This window comes from Ictalurus furcatus, chromosome 15, assembly GCF_023375685.1.
Source record: "Ictalurus furcatus strain D&B chromosome 15, Billie_1.0, whole genome shotgun sequence".
In the NCBI taxonomy this organism is placed as follows: domain Eukaryota; kingdom Metazoa; phylum Chordata; class Actinopteri; order Siluriformes; family Ictaluridae; genus Ictalurus; species Ictalurus furcatus.
The window spans coordinates 5,880,727-5,896,519 of NC_071269.1; the positions used below are offsets into that span (position 1 = coordinate 5,880,727).

Consider the following 15,793-nt stretch of genomic DNA (forward strand, 5'->3'; position numbering starts at 1 on the left):
ACTACGCAGTACGCAACCGTATCTATAGAGATTGTAGGAAGCGTCTGCTTTGGCGTACTCCTTAGTATGCTAGTGTGCCGCCGCTGTTCAGGAGCTCTACGTGGAAAGGCCGAACATGGACTAACAATCCCGTTAGCAGCAAGATTTTATTCGGGTTAATTCGTTGTTTGGGAATAGAATATCTTCGAAGGAACCGACAAGGAAGATGTTTAAAAGCTGGGGGATGTGGCTCGGAATCGAGTCCACACCCGGACACAAAACAGACGGACTCCGGGCCGAGGAAACATGCGGAAGTGAACAGGACGCAGAAAATAATAGTGAAGTAAACAAACACGAGTGCAACGAGAAAGTGGGAGAAAACCAGCCGATTCTGCAGCAAGCCAAAGGCCTGAGTGGTTAGCTGACATTTCCTTTTTTATTTCCAGACAACTGACAAAGCTTGAAGCTAAAAACAAATAGTTATATTTGTGTCATTTATGCTAGCTTTTTTTCTTGGTTAATTAGCTTTCGTTACGTTCATAGAAGTGTAATAGCGCAGGAAAATAAATCCAAACTTTTCCTTGTCTTTCACCTGGACACATAGAGTGCAATTTTTACACTGCAAAGCTTTAATGGTAGTCTAGGAGATATAGATTAAAGGTCAAGAGGAAATCCCGGTGATATAGATTAAAGGTACAATAGGTAAACCCCCACCCCCTCCTCTGAAATGGAATATAGATTAAAGGTACAACAGGTAATATAGTTTAAAGGTACAATAGGTAATCCCCACCTCTGGGTGCCATTTTTGCTACAGTTTCTGAGCATGAAAGAGGTTGTCTAAATACATGCAACATCACTCAGATTAAGTGTGTTAATTACAGTAAATTAGTCTGGCTTGATCCAGACCGTTGAACTGTCTGGTTTGACCGGATTATTGTTTGTGCCCCAAGGATACATTCTGAACTTTGCGAGCAGCGCTACAAAGAAGATTACGGACTCGGTGGCAGAAACCGCAAGCACCATCAAGAAGACCGTGGAGGAAGGAAACATCGACGGGCTCATCGACAAGGTGTGAATAGTCCTTGTGCATCCCAAACACAGTAAACATATTCAGACTAGTGATTACTATCCGTATTTGTTGTATTTCTTCTTATCGCTGTGAGAAGGTTTGTGTGCCAGGCCGATACGGTTACAGTGATTGTTTAAAAGGGAAAACAACGTCAGCAATCTCAAATATGAGGAAGAGCGGGTGATTGTTTTCTCACTCCGCCTCAACAGGATTTTTTCTTTTATTGATGAACAAGATGTACTTTTGGTCGTGGAACGTCTGCGAAAAAAGTTAGCTCCTGTTATCACTTGTTCTGACTTTCTTGCTGTTAAAGGAAAATAAATCAATAGCGTGATGTTACATTAAGCAGTGTTCTTCTTATGGAACGTTTTCCCGTGTCGGAAAACGTTACTGCCTGTTACAAAGCGCTGAAACTGGAGACTCCTTCCGTAAACGTTTAAATAAACACCTAGTTGACAATACTGTTTATAGTCTGTTTATTATTAGTCTTCGATCATGTGGAGTGTCTGTCCTTGCGTGTAATTTGTTACTGTAGAAACTATAGCATGCTAGAACGAGCGCGTTAATATAATCCTGGGAGTTTTGCAACTGCAATAGGAATTCTGACCAATCAGAAGAGAGAATTCAGCAGCGCTGTGGTAGAAGGGAGTGTAGCTGATCTTTTTCTTCTTTTTTTTTTCACTCTTCCTTTAGCCCTTGGTCACTAGTTTTAGTTTATTATGGACTGAGGTTGTTTCAAAACCTCAGTATAGCTGCTGTACCTGATACACTCATACGATTTTGAGATACAGTGCATCCGGAAAGTATTCACAGCGCTTCACTTTTTCCACATTTTGTTATGTTACAGCGTTATTCCAATATGGATTAAATTCATTATTTCCCTCAAAATTCTACAAACAATACCCCATAAAGACAATGTGAAAGAAGTTTGTTTGAAATCTTTGCAAATTTATTAAAACAAAAAAGCACATGTGCATAAGTATTCACAGCCTTTGCCATGACACTCAAAATTGAGCTCAGGTGCATCCTGTTTCCACCGATCATCCTTGAGATGTTTGTACAACTTGATTGGAGTCCACCTGTGGTAAATTCAGTTGATTGGACATGATTTGGAAAGGCACACACCTGTCTATATAAGGTCCCACAGTTAACAATGCATGTCAGAGCACAAACCAAGTCATGAAGTCCAAGGAATTGTCTGTAGACCTCTAAGACAGGATTGTATCGAGGCACAGATCTGGGGAAGGGTACAGAAACATCTCTGCAGTATTGAAGGTCCCAATGAGCACAGTGGCCTCCGTCATCCATAAATGGACGAAGTTTGGAACCACCAGGACTCTTCCTAGAGCTGGCCACCCGGCCAAACTGAGTGATCGGGTGAGAAGGGCCTTAGTCGGGGAAGTGACCAAAAACCCGATGGTCACTCTGACAGAGCTCCAGCGTGTCTCTGTGGAGGAAGGAGAAACTTCCAGAACAACCATCTCTGCAGCACTCCACCAATCAGGCCTGTATGGTAGAGTGGCCAGACGGAAGCCACTCCTCAGTAAAAGGCACATGACAGCCCACCTGGAGTTTGCCAAAAGGCACCTGAAGGACTCTCAGACCAAAGTTTGAACAAAGATTGAACTCTTTGGCCTGAATGGCAAGCGTCATGTATGGAGGAAACCAGGCACCAGTCATCACCTGGCCAATACCATCCCTACAGTGAAGCATGGTGGTGGCAGCATCATGCTGTGGGGATGTTTTTCAGCGGCAGGAACTGGGAGACTAGTCAGGATCGAGGGAAAGATGAATGCAGCAATGTACAGAGACTTCCTTGATGAAAACCTGCTCCAGAGCGCTCTAGACCTCAGACTGGGGCGAAGGTTTATCTTCCAACAGGACAACAACCCTAAGCACACAGCCAAGATAACGAAGGAGTGGCTACAGGACAACTCTGTGAATGTCCTTGAGTGGCCCAGCCAGAGCCCAGACTTGAACCCTATTGAACATCTCTGGAGAGATCTGAAAATGGCTGTGCACTGACACTCTCCATCCAACCTGATGGAGCTTGAGAGGTCCTGCAAAGAAGAATGGGAGAAACTGCCCAAAAATAGGTGTGCCAAGCTTGTAGCATCATACTGAAAAAGACTTGAGGCTGTAATTGGTGCCAAAGGTGCTTCAACAAAGTATTGAGCAAAGGCTGTGAATACTTATGTACATGTGCTTTTTTTGTTTTTTATTTTTAATAAATTTGCAAAGATTTCAAACAAACTTATTTCATGTTGTCATTATGGTGTATTGTTTGTAGAATTTTGAGGAAAATAATGAATTTAATCCATTTTGGAATAAGGCTGTAACATAACAAAATGTGGAAAAAGTGAAGCGCTGTGAATACTTTCCGGATGCCCTGTATCTCGCAATTCTGACTTTCTCACAATTTTGAGATATCTCGCAATTCTGACTTTCTCACAATTCCGATTGTACATCTCGCAATTCTGACTTTCTCACAATTCAAATTTTACATCTTGCAATTCTGACTTTCTCACAATTCCGATTGTACATCTCGCAATTCTGACTTTCTCACAATTCAAATTTTACATCTTGCAATTCTGACTTTCTCACAATTCCGATTGTACATCTCGCAATTCTGACTTTCTGTTACGACACGGCGAAATCGGCGTGGCAGCTCACAAAGTGTAGTGCCGCCCAGGGACGTGGCGGTGGAGGACTACACTTCCCAGTCATACCCGCGCTCGAGTTCGCCGGAGTTCTGATTACGAACACCTGTACACACCTAAGGTTATATAAGGGCCTCCCTAGCATGAGCCGCTTGCGAAGTAACCGCTCAGCAGCCTCGTCTCTGTTTGATTACCAAGCCGGTTTCATTATAAGTGTTTTCCCTGGTGCTCGATTTCACACTCGTCCCTCACTACGCTTTTGCCTACGTCCCTGATATACAGCTTACCTGCTCGGTCCCGAGTCGATTCTCGTCCTGTGTTCAGTCACACGCCATCTCTTCGCTCGCCCGCGCTTGTCTCCATCAGCGCTTCGTAACAGATTACTTCGCCGTACTATGGAGGCAGCGGGCGCCTCGGATTGGGAACATCTCATCCTGGAACAAAACCACGCGCTAGCGGTGTACCGGAATGAGATATCCGCGTTGCGTACCGAAGTCTCGCGACTGAGCGTTTCCGCATCCACCAACGCCACGCCCCCGGCCCTCGCGTCACCACCGCCGACCGCCCCAGCGCATGTTCAGCCGACACCAGCTGCGCACAACCCGCCTCTGCCCACACCAGAGAGATACGCTGGGGAGCCGGAGCGATGCAAGGGCTTCATGTTACAATGTGCGCTGTTCTTCGAGAGTCACCCAGAGATGCCTGAGGTCCGTAAGTTGACCCATTTTATGGAGTTACTCTCCGGAACAGCCTTGGCGTGGGCCACGGCTGAGTGGGAGCGAGGAGGGGGTGTCAGACCCTCGTTAGATGACTTCCTTGCCTGGTTCCAGCGTGCCTTTGATCATTCTCCTGATGGCTGGGAGACGTGATGAGCTCATGCAACTCAAACAGGGCTCTCGTACTGCAAGAGAGTATGCACTAGAGTTTCGCACTATCGCTGCCCGAAGTGGCTGGAACGAACCAGCCCTTAAGACTGTGTTCCACCGTGGCCTCGATCCGGAGTTACTGCATGAGTTGGCCTGTCGGGGTGAACAGCTAACTTTTGATGACCTCGTGGATCTGACCATAAGGCTGGACCGTCTGCGCCGTACCAACCGTTCCATATCACACGGTTTACTGCCAGCTGAGCCGGGCGCAGCAAGCGAACCCATGCAGCTCGGAAAGGGCACGGTCCCGCGAGGAGGAGAGGGAGAGAAGACGCAATGAGTTCCGGTGCTTCTACTGCGGTGAGGACACCCACGCCGTCCGCCAATGCCCGCACAGGAGGCGCCGAGGGAACGGGGGGCGCACTGACAACCCACCTTGTCATGCCCGGGTGAGTCCTAACCAGTCTTGTAGGTCTCACGTATTTTCTGTACCTGTCGTGATAGAACATTCAGGCTGTTCTTTTGTTCTTTCAGCACTCATCGACTCCGGAGTGGCGGAGAACTTCATAGAAGAGAAGACGGTGCAGGAGCTCGGCCTTCCCGTACGTCCCCTCCTCCGTCCTCGTGAGCTCCAATCCATTGATGGGTCGCCTATAGGGGGAGGCGTAATATCTCACAGCACACACCCTGTCTGCCTTCAAGTTAGCGCCCTTCACCACGAAACTCTGGTCCTTTACCTCACGGTCTCCACCAGACACCCCGTTATACTCGGACTCCCCTGGCTGGAACTGCACAACCCCCAAATCTCCTGGACTGACAAGCAACTCACCCAATGGTCCCCGTATTGCTTGCAGAATTGTTTGAGGGGCCCCACGGTTCCTTTGGCCACCACGACTGTGGAGAGTCCCCTGTCGCCTGCCTCAGTTAAAACTCCCCCCGAGTACCACGACCTCCTTGAGGTGTTCAGCAAGGAGAAGGCCAGTTGTCTCCCACCTCACAGGTCCTACGACTGTGCCATTGACCTCCTCCCCGGGGCCGTGTTTACCCGCTCTCCCAAGCGGAGCAGCTGGCCATGGAGGAGTACATTCAGGAGGCTCTCCGGCAGGGGTACATCCGACCGTCCACATCCCCTGCGTCTGCCGGGTTCTTCTTTGTGGAGAAGAAAGGAGGGGGCCTCCGACCATGCATTGATTATCAGGCCCTCAACCAAGTGACCGTTAAGTACCGATATCCGCTGCCTCTCGTCCCCTCAGCCTTGGAACAGTTACGGTCCGCCACACTCTTCACTAAGCTGGACCTCCGCAGCGCTTATAACTTAATTCGTATTAGGGAGGGGGACGAGTGGAAAACGGCCTTCAGCACCATGTCTGGACATTATGAGTAGCTGGTCATGCCGTATGGGCTCGCTAACGCCCCCTCCGTGTTCCAGAACTTGATCAACGACGCTCTGAGGGACATGCTAGGAAAGTACGTCATCGCCTACATTGACGACATCCTGATTTATTCGACCTCCCTGGAGGAACATGTCCAGCATGTCCGGCACGTACTGCAACGCCTCCTGCAGTACCAGCTGTACGTAAAGGCCGAGAAGTGCGAATTCCACCAGCACACAATCTCTTTCCTGGGGTATATCATTAGCCCAAGGGGAGTTGCCATGGACCAGCGTAAGATTCGGGCGGTCGTGGAGTGGCCCACTCCGCGAACCGTCAGGGAGTTGCAGCGTTTCCTTGGCTTTGCAAATTTTTACCGAAGATTCATTAGAGACTTCAGTAAAGTAGCACAACCCCTGATGTCGCTCCTGAGAGGTAAGCCCAGGCGACTGCTGTGGACCCCAGCTGCCCAGGAGGCCCTGGAGAGACTTAAGCGGGCCTTCACCACAGCTCCCATTCTCAGACACCCGGATCCCTCCAGGCCGTTTGTCGTGGAGGTCGACGCGTCGGAGGTGGGAGTGGGAGCAATTCTATCGCAAAGGTTTGGCGAGAGTCCCAAGTTACACCCCGTGGCCTTTTTTTCACGGAAGTTGTCTCCAGCAGAGCGCAACTATGATGTGGGGAACCGTGAACTTCTGGCCATCAAGCTGGCCCTTGAAGAGTGGAGACACTGGTTGGAGGGGGCAGTACACCCATTTGTTATCTTCACGGACCATAAGAATTTGGAATATCTACGAACCGCCAAACGGCTCACTCCTCGCCAAGCCCGCTGGTCCTTATTCTTTTCCAGGTTACAGTTCACCCTGTCTTACCGACCTGGTTCAAAGAATACAAAGGCCGACGCCCTGTCTCGCATTTATGCCCCAGAGCGGCCGACAGAGCAAGAGAGTTACATTGTGCCTCCCTCCTGCATAGTGGGCGCCTTGGAGTGGCCCCTAGCACAGAACTTAGCCCGTATTCCCAGCGCAAGAATCCCAGCAGCCTGTCCTCCTGACAAGCAGTTCGTGCCCAAGCGGTACCGTCTTGAACTCATCACCTAGGCCCACACGACTTTGGCCACGGGCCACCCGGGGGCCCGCCGCACTTACCAACTGCTGGCCGAGAAGTACTGGTGGCCCAACATGCCCAGGGAGGTTCAGCGCATCGTATCCTCGTGTTCCTCTTGCGCTCAGTCCAAAGGCCCACGTGCGCTCCCGGCTGGGAAGTTGGTGCCCTTACCCATACCTGAACGTCCGTGGTCCCATCTGGCCCTCGATTTCATAACCGACCTGCCAAAGTCGCAGGGGAACTCCGCAATACTGGTGGTCGTAGATCGGTTCTCGAAGTCCCTGCGCTTAATTCCATTACCAGCCATCCCATCTGCCTTCACCACAGCGGAACTCCTGTTTCAACACGTCTTTCGCTACATCCCCGAGTAGATTGTGACTGATAGGGGGCCACAGTTCACATCGCGGGTTTGGGCCAGCTTTATGAGGAAGATGGGGGTCGCCATTAATCTCACGTTCGGTTACCACCCCCAGGCCAACGGACAGGCAGAACGGGCCAACCAGGAAGTCATACAGTTCCTTCGGACTTACTGCTCTGCCAACCCAGGGGACTGGAGTCAGTACCTTCCATGGGCGGAATACGCCCAGAACTCGCTACGGCATTCCGCCACCCAGCTCACCCCGTTCCAGTGTGTCTTGGGTCACCAACCGCCATTATTCCCCTGGAACGCGTCCCACACGGACTCGCCAGCAGTGGATGAGTGGTTCTGCCGAAGTGAACAGGTCTGGGAACGTGCCCATCAACAGCTGGTGCAGGCATCCCGCATCGCTAAACGAAAGGCCGACTGGCGCCGGAGGGCTCACCCCAATTATCGACCCGGGGACCGGGTGTGGCTTTCCACAAGAGATCTGAGACCCCTCACGGGCACAAAACTTCAACCGAAGTATATCGGGCCCTTCCGAATACTGAGGCAAATTAATGAAGTCACGTATCGTCTGGACCTTCCGAGACACAGTCGCATCGCCCCGTCTTTCCACGTCTCACTTCTCAAACCGGTGATCTCAGGCCCTTTGGCCACAGCGGTGCCGGAGGATTCCCCACCGGAACCGTTGGAGATAGAAGGCCGCCCAGCCTACCGCGTCCGCGACATTCTAGACTCCAGACGGAGGAGAGGGGGACTTCAGTATCTGGTAGACTGGGAGGGGTATGGACCAGAGGAACAGTGCTGGGTCCCAGCCCGAGACATTCTGGACGCAGGCCTGCGTAAGGACTTCCACGCGGCTCATCCAGACAAACCGGCCCCCCGGAGGGGGGGGAGGCCTCGGAGAACTTCGGTTCCCGGAGTGAGCCCTTTGGGGGGGGGCTCTGTTACGACACGGCGAAATCGGCGCGGCAGCTCACAAAGTGTAGTGCCGCCCAGGGACGTGGCGGTGGAGGACTACACTTCCCAGTCATACCCGCGATCGAGTTCGCCGGAGTTCTGATTACGAACACCTGTACACACTTAAGGTTATATAAGGGCCTCCCTAGCATGAGCCGCTTGCGAAGTAACCGCTCAGCAGCCTCGTCTCTGTTTGATTACCAAGCCGGTTTCATTATAAGTGTTTTCCCTGGTGCTCGATTTCACGCTCGTCCCTCACTACGCTTTTGCCTACGTCCCTGATATACAGCTTACCTGCTCGGTCCCGAGTCGATTCTCGTCCTGTGTTCAGTCACACGCCATCTCTCCGCTCGCCCGCGCTTGTGTCCGTCAGCGCTTCGTAACACTTTCTCACAATTCCGATTGTATATCTCGCAATTCTGACTTTATTTCTCGCAGTTTTGAGGTAACACCATGTCCGTGTTCCTGCTGTGCTGAAAATGGTGCACCGTCCAAATGTTACCCGGTCGCTGGAGGTCATGTGGTGCTTATTTTATATTAACGAAGAGGGTAGATGGCTGCTGAAAGAGTAAGTGGCCCTGTAAGCGGTAATTTGCTCGGGATGTAGAGAAGATGGACTTTACACTGTTCACAGTGTGTTGAAGTTTCAAGTTTAGGGGTGTTTTTGATTAATTTTTTGGTTCGGAAAACAAGATGGCCTGCTGTCAGTAACCATACACCTACTCTGAATTTCTCTCTCTCTCTCTCTCTGTCTCTCTCTGTATACTGTATGTCACTTCACTTCCTTCTGGTGTCTCTCTGGAGCCCTCTCTCATTCTCTGTATCTCTATCTTTTTGTCCACAGACCATTCTGGGAGATTTCCAGAAGGAACAGGAAAAGTTTGTTCAGGAGAAGAATGCTAAGAAATCAGGTAAAGGTGTATATAATTTGCCGTTTCAAAAAAAAAGTTTAGTTGACTGATTATATCACAAATCCTGTCTCTTCCTCCTTTTCTGTGGATGTGTAGATGCAGCAGTGCCTCCCTGGGTGGGCTACAGTGAGGAGGAGACCATTCAGCAGCAGATCTTAGCCTTATCAGCTGTAAGTTTGTAATCTGCTCTGATCCACATCCATGTCACTCACTGAGGTCAAGTCAGTAGATTAGCGGTTCGAAAGTCCGTTCTAGAGAATCAGAATTGAAAATTCAGCAGCAGCAGTGAAGGGAACCTTGATGTAATTATCTGCTAAATAAATAAAATGTTTTGTTTCATCCATCTCTCAGGACAAGAGGAACTTCCTTCGTGACCCTCCGGCTGGTGTGCAGTTCCACTTTGATGTTGAGCAGATGTATCCCATCGCTCTGGTCATGCTGCAGGAAGACGAGATTCTCAACAGGATGCGCTTCGACCTGGTTCCGAAACTGTGAGTGAGAATGAGAACTCTTACATCTCCTGCTAACGCCAGGTTTGGTTCTTGTTTCTGAAGGTAGGAAGGGAGTCGTAGTGTCGAGAAGTTGGAGTGATATTCCCATTCTCAGTGTAAAACTGCAGCTATTTCTATTTTGACAGTTTCACAGCTGTGTCAAATGGCTGTTTGGGATTTCTGAACTTGAACTCGTAAGCTTCCGGTCACTGGAAAATAATTTGGGTGAGGGTGTCAGAAATATGTATTTGAAATGTGAAGATATAAGGTATGGATTCCCGTTTCCACCACAGAGAAATAAAAAAGGTCATTCTGACTTTTTCTTGCAATTTTGAGATATCTCGGAATTCTGACTTTATTTCTAACGATTTTGAGATCTCGGAATTCTGACTTTATTTCTAACAATTTTGAGATCTCGGAATTCTGACTTTATTTCTAACAATTTTGAGATATCTCACAATTTTGACTTGATCTTGCAATTCTGACTACTATTTTTTCCTTCACAATTGCAAGTTCATATCACACACAATTTTGACTTTATTTCTCACATAATTACGAATTTAAATCTCACAATTCAATTTATTTTATTTTTTTTCTCTCACAATTTAGACATCCACTTGACATTTAGTGAGTTACAAAGAATGCACGGATAAAGCATCAATCATTCTCTATAAATAGGCTATATACACTAAGAACAACACTCATCAGCGAGTCAAGACTAGGAAAACCAGACACTAGTGTGCGCTCGTTACCTGAAGTTAGTCACATTTCAGGTACTGTGTCAAGTGGATGTCTAAATTGCGAGAATAATCGGAATTGTGAAATGTAAACTTGTAACTGTGAGGGGGAAAAAAGTCTGAATTGTGAGGAACAAAGTCGCAATTCTCAGATAAAGTATAAAGTTGCAGTTACCTTTTTTATTTTTATTTTTCTCCGTGGTGCAGAAGAGCCTCCATGGTAAGGAGATACTTCGATAGTGGGTTTATCATAATCATTCCACCGCATATATACCAACCCTGTTTCAAAAAACAGTCATCTTAAGCTTTCAAATCATTATTTCAAAGTGCAATATTTGTCCTTCACTGTCTATACTGTAAGCCTAGGATGCAACCTAGCAGATGTCTTTAATGCTCCATAGGTTGAGTGCAGTTGTATTGTGGCTCTGAAACCTTTTTTGTGTGCGTTTCAGTGTGAAAGAGGAGGTGTTCTGGAGGAACTATTTCTACCGGGTGTCTCTCATTAAGCAGTCGGCCCAGCTCACGGCGTTGGCGGCACAGCAGCAGGCTGCGGAGAGGAGAGAGGACGACAAAAACGGAGCCGATCCACAGAGCGAGAGCACGTCAGGTTCTGTCCCCATCTCACTGAGTCTGATTGGTCAGATTCACTTCTATAACAGCTGCACTGATCTAATCATCAGCAGACTGCTGTGGTACAAGATGAATAAAGCACCTTAGTTCGTGCTGATATTGGAAAGATGGTAGCGGTGTTACTCCAACTCATCATGTTTTATTCCCTTACTTGAATAATGCAACACTGATAATTGAATATGACTTCGTTCCTTAACATGTGGTGAATTATTGGAAAAAAATCTCTCCATCTTATATTTCAGGGCATTCACGTTCATATTCTTATCTTGTTTTGCTTTTTATGTGTTAAACGATCGTCCTAAAATCATCTGTTTTATTTTACAGAATCCAGAAGACCAAAAACACCTCCTACAACCATCAACGCCAAGCCAAAGTCCACTGAGGTACAAAATAGCTTTAGCTATTTGCATAATTTTGAATTTGTTTAACTTGTCCCAAATTTAGTTAATCAGCCGGGATATTTTCACTTTTATATTAAGAAAAATAGCCCAAAGTGTCAGTATATGAATTTAAGTTGATCCTGAATCTGAACTGTACGTTGCTTTCTGGTACAGTTCGCGTTCAGACTTTGGGAGGCGGAGTCAGTTGGGGGAGAAATTGCATGAATTCGATTTTTTTTGCATGCATTATCAGCAAACCCAGACAGATCTATCCATGTGTCTGGATTTCATGTTACACATGCGGTCCTTGAGAATTTTAGCTCTGCTTTATGGATAATGTCATTGTCAATATCACACCCTTCTCCCCCACAGCATCATGAGGAGGAGGAGATCTCGACCAGCCCTGGCGTGTCTGAGTTCGTAAGTGACGCGTTCGACTCATGTAACATAAACCAGGAGGACTTGAGGAAGGGGATGGAGCAGCTGGTGCTGGATAAGAAAACCGAGGACGGTAAGCTGAAGGGTGTTTAAGGATTTGGGACTGGTTTCATTCACACTTATTAGGCTTGTTATCTAGTTACGGTAGTGAGTATTTTGGAACATAGCCCATGGCGTACGAGTAATGAACTAGTAATGACTTCTCAGTAATGATTTGCTAGTAATGAACTAGTAATGACTTACTAGTAATGATGTGCTACTAATGAACTAGTAATGACTTACTAGTAATGAATTAGTAATGACTTACTCATAATGATGTGCTACTAATGAACTAGTAATGACTTACTAGTAATGAACTAGTAATGACTTATTAATAATGAACTAGTGATGACTTCCTAGTAATGAACTAGTAATGACTTTTTAGTAATTACATTAGTAATGAACTAGTAATGACTTACTAGTAACGAACTAGTAATGACATTAATAATGAACTAGTGATGATTTACTTGTAATGAACTAGTAATGACTTAATAGAAATGATTTGCCAGTAATGAGCTAGTAATGAATTAGTAATGACTTACTAGTAATGATTTGCTAATAATGAACTAGTAATGACTCATTAATAATGAACTAGTGATGACTTACTAGTAATGATTTGATAGTAATGAACTAGTAATGACTTACACGTAATGATTTGCCAGTAATGAACTAGTAATGACTTATTAGTAATGAACTAGTGATAATTTACTAGTAATAAACTAGTGATGAATTGTTATGTTTGTAACATAGCGCCACCCCCCCCTTCTCTCCTGTCAGAAGACACGTCTGAGTGGGAGCGGGAGCTGCAGCAGGAGTTGCAGGAGTACGAGGTGGTGGCCGAGGCGGATAACCAAGACGAAAACTGGGACCGTGAGATTGAAGAGATGTTGCAGGCTGACTAGCTAACTCCCATGAGCCCTCACTTTCAGTGTGGAAACATGGCTACACTGAAGAGAGAAGGAGCGTGAAAGTAAAAGGATGGACCAAGCAAGCCACAATGAAGACAGGCTTACACATCACACTCTGTGCTACATATAAACTGTTTCTCTCTGTTTAAATGAAGTAGGCGGGGATTTGTGTTAAGAATGCATTTCAAATGGAAAAGTAGTTGCATTCAGGGGGTGTAATCTATTCCTGTGATGTAGTGGACTTACAGCGAAAATGCACAGCATCTACAGTAAATTTCTCTCTTCTCGCTGATGGATGAATCAAATAATTAGTGCTACCTTTTTATATACAGTACAAGATATCAGTGTGTGTAATCTATTCTTTATTGTCTATCTGTAATAGACAGAATGAGAGTGTGAGACTCTGCATGTGACACTGATAGTCATACAGATCCTTTGAGACCTTAGAAGATGAAAGCAGATGAACGTTGGTTTTTCCGTTTCGTCCGACCTTCCAAAACTGAACTGAATTTATTAAAGGAAATGTAATATGTTTTTTTTTCCTCAGTACATCACTCATCTCTAAGCTGCTCAATAATAATATTGTGTGTTTATTAAATGTTATTTTGTCTCTAAACCATATCGATATCTCTGAGTACTTACCTTATATTGCACCTTATGTAGTAAATCTATGCAGTGTTTTGGGAATTGGACGTTGAAACCAGTTTTTTTTGTTATTCTTGTGGTTTATACATTAGCGCATTCGATTTAAAATGCAATAGTGACTAAACATGTGTTGCCCCAAGTTTACATTAGTCTTAAACTGGAGATAGAAAGCTAATGTAGCTAACTAGAAGGGAAATATAGCTGCTTATAGCTACTGGTTTAAAATGTATAACTGAATCATCAGACACTCACCTCAAGAGCTGCCTTTTGGCTCAGTAATGCCACTTGCACATAAACAACTGAAATTATTTATGAAATGTCACACATCTAGGTAGCAAACTAACATTAACCACTAAGCTGTGGTTAATTATCTAACTAGCAATAAACTAAAACACCATCTTGTATTTGGCTAATGTTAGCTAAAAAAAAAAAAAAATCTAAAATGCTATTGTGAAGAGTTGGTGAAGTACTTAACATTAGCCAAATACAAGCCGGTGTTTGGTTAATGTTTGTCAGTTAGCAAAATGTTCCTCCAGTTGTTTCTTTTCAGTAACACTTACTTTTCCAGCTTTTTGTTGTGCCCGTCCCAACTTTTTTGAGACGTATTGTGGCCATCAAATTCAAAATGACCTTATTTTTTTCCTTAAAACGGTACATTTCCTCACTTTAAACATTTGATACGTTTTCTATGTTCTATTGTGAATAACACACGGGTTTATGAGATTTGCAAATCATAGCATTCTGTTTTTATTTACATTTTACACAGTGTCCCAACTTTTTTGGAATTGGGGTTGTATATTACATCATGTAAAAAAAAAAAAAAGGGGCCATAATAGGTCCCCTTTAAAGTACCGTGACAGAAATGCGTGTGATTAAGCTAACAATTTTATATGACATGTAATGTCACAAAGATATCGGTTCTGCCTCTTGTTGGTAAACGTTAATAAATGTCAAGCTCCAAATATTTTATTCTATGACATAAAATACACCAGTAATACCCCACTCAATTTTTTTTTTAAGCTTTTACATGTACTGAAAAAAGGCAGTTGTTAACAAATTGCTAAATGGGACTACAGATGTTGTCAGGGACATTAAACGTCATCACGGCAAACAGGAAAAATCTTTTCAGATAAACTGGTTCAGGTATGCTGTGCACAATACCCCCCCCCCCCCCCCCCCCCCCCATATGGAATTGTAATATTAAATCAAGTTTGGAAAAGTTCTCAGAAGCTTGCTGATGGTGATGTTGAAGTTGAGCGACCGTGGTGTAGTTTGTTTATAGCATAGGGTTAGCTTTTTTAATTCTGGTGATTTAGGCTTTAAACTTAATAAAAGTTTTGTTCATTTGCGAAAATTATCTTGCTGGACAAAACATGTTAGAATTGTAAACTTTTGTAGATCGCAGAGCTTATGTTTTGTGATTTATCCAAAAGCCTATTGGAAAATCCTATTGGGTTTTAATTGAGGGAACCAGTATGACGCTAACTTCCGGGTTCCGTTACAAAATGATGTCATCCCGGCACCACTCTATGGCTCTGTCCGAAACTGCGTACTATGACAGTACGTACTGATCATTACATATGCTGTATTATGATGACAATCCCGGACATACTACAGTACATCAGCCATGTTAGTGTTATCATGTGACCTTCGACGTCATCATAGACAAAAGTCTTAAACAAGTTAACACTTTATTCGGGTACTGTTAAACAAGTCCTGTTTAATAATTAAAAAGAGCCGACGCGCTGTCTAACGCGTTTTTTTTTCCTTCTGAGCTTATTTGCACCAGTCCCGTTGCATCATGGGATTGTTTGACTCGCGTAGTGTCCTTTGGTGGGTTGCACACTAAAATCTCGCAGGGAGCAGTACGCCATCTGGGTATTTCTCGCCTACTGTTTCTCGCCTGCGCACGGAGGCTTAGTGGTTAGCACGTTCACCTCACACCTCCCGGGTCCGGGGCCATGTGTGTGCGGAGTTTGCATGTTCTCCCCGTGCTCCCCGGGGGTTTCCTCCCCCAGTCCAAAGACATTCATGGTAGGCTGATTGGCATGTCTAAAGTGTCTGTAGTGTATGAATGGGTGTGTCCCGTGACCCTGTGACCTTGAAAAGGAGTAGGAGATGGATGGATGTTTCTCGCCTACATACAATTCAGATATACTACCCCTCTGGCATACTGCTTTTCGCCTACTATATAGTAGGTAAGTATGCGTACGCAGCCTAGAAGTAAACAAGCTTTCCGGAC

General features: G+C 45.7%; 1 protein-coding gene across 2 annotated transcripts; it reads left to right on the plus strand.

Annotated features, from left to right (window-relative positions):
• syap1 (synapse associated protein 1) lies at window positions 1-13,525 on the plus strand. 2 transcript variants are annotated; one of them, XM_053643339.1, is made up of 9 exons: window positions 1-395; window positions 930-1,048; window positions 9,217-9,283; window positions 9,380-9,453; window positions 9,635-9,774; window positions 10,964-11,118; window positions 11,466-11,524; window positions 11,894-12,032; window positions 12,749-13,525. In XM_053643339.1, exons 1-9 carry the CDS (start codon window positions 206-208, stop codon window positions 12,898-12,900), a joined length of 1,095 nt encoding a protein of 364 aa, XP_053499314.1. In that variant the 5' UTR covers window positions 1-205; the 3' UTR covers window positions 12,901-13,525. The 2 variants fall into 2 exon arrangements, with proteins under 2 accessions (XP_053499314.1, XP_053499315.1); XM_053643340.1 differs by having other exon boundaries at window positions 3-395; window positions 12,776-13,525.
• Window positions 13,526-15,793: the final 2,268 nt, after the last annotated feature.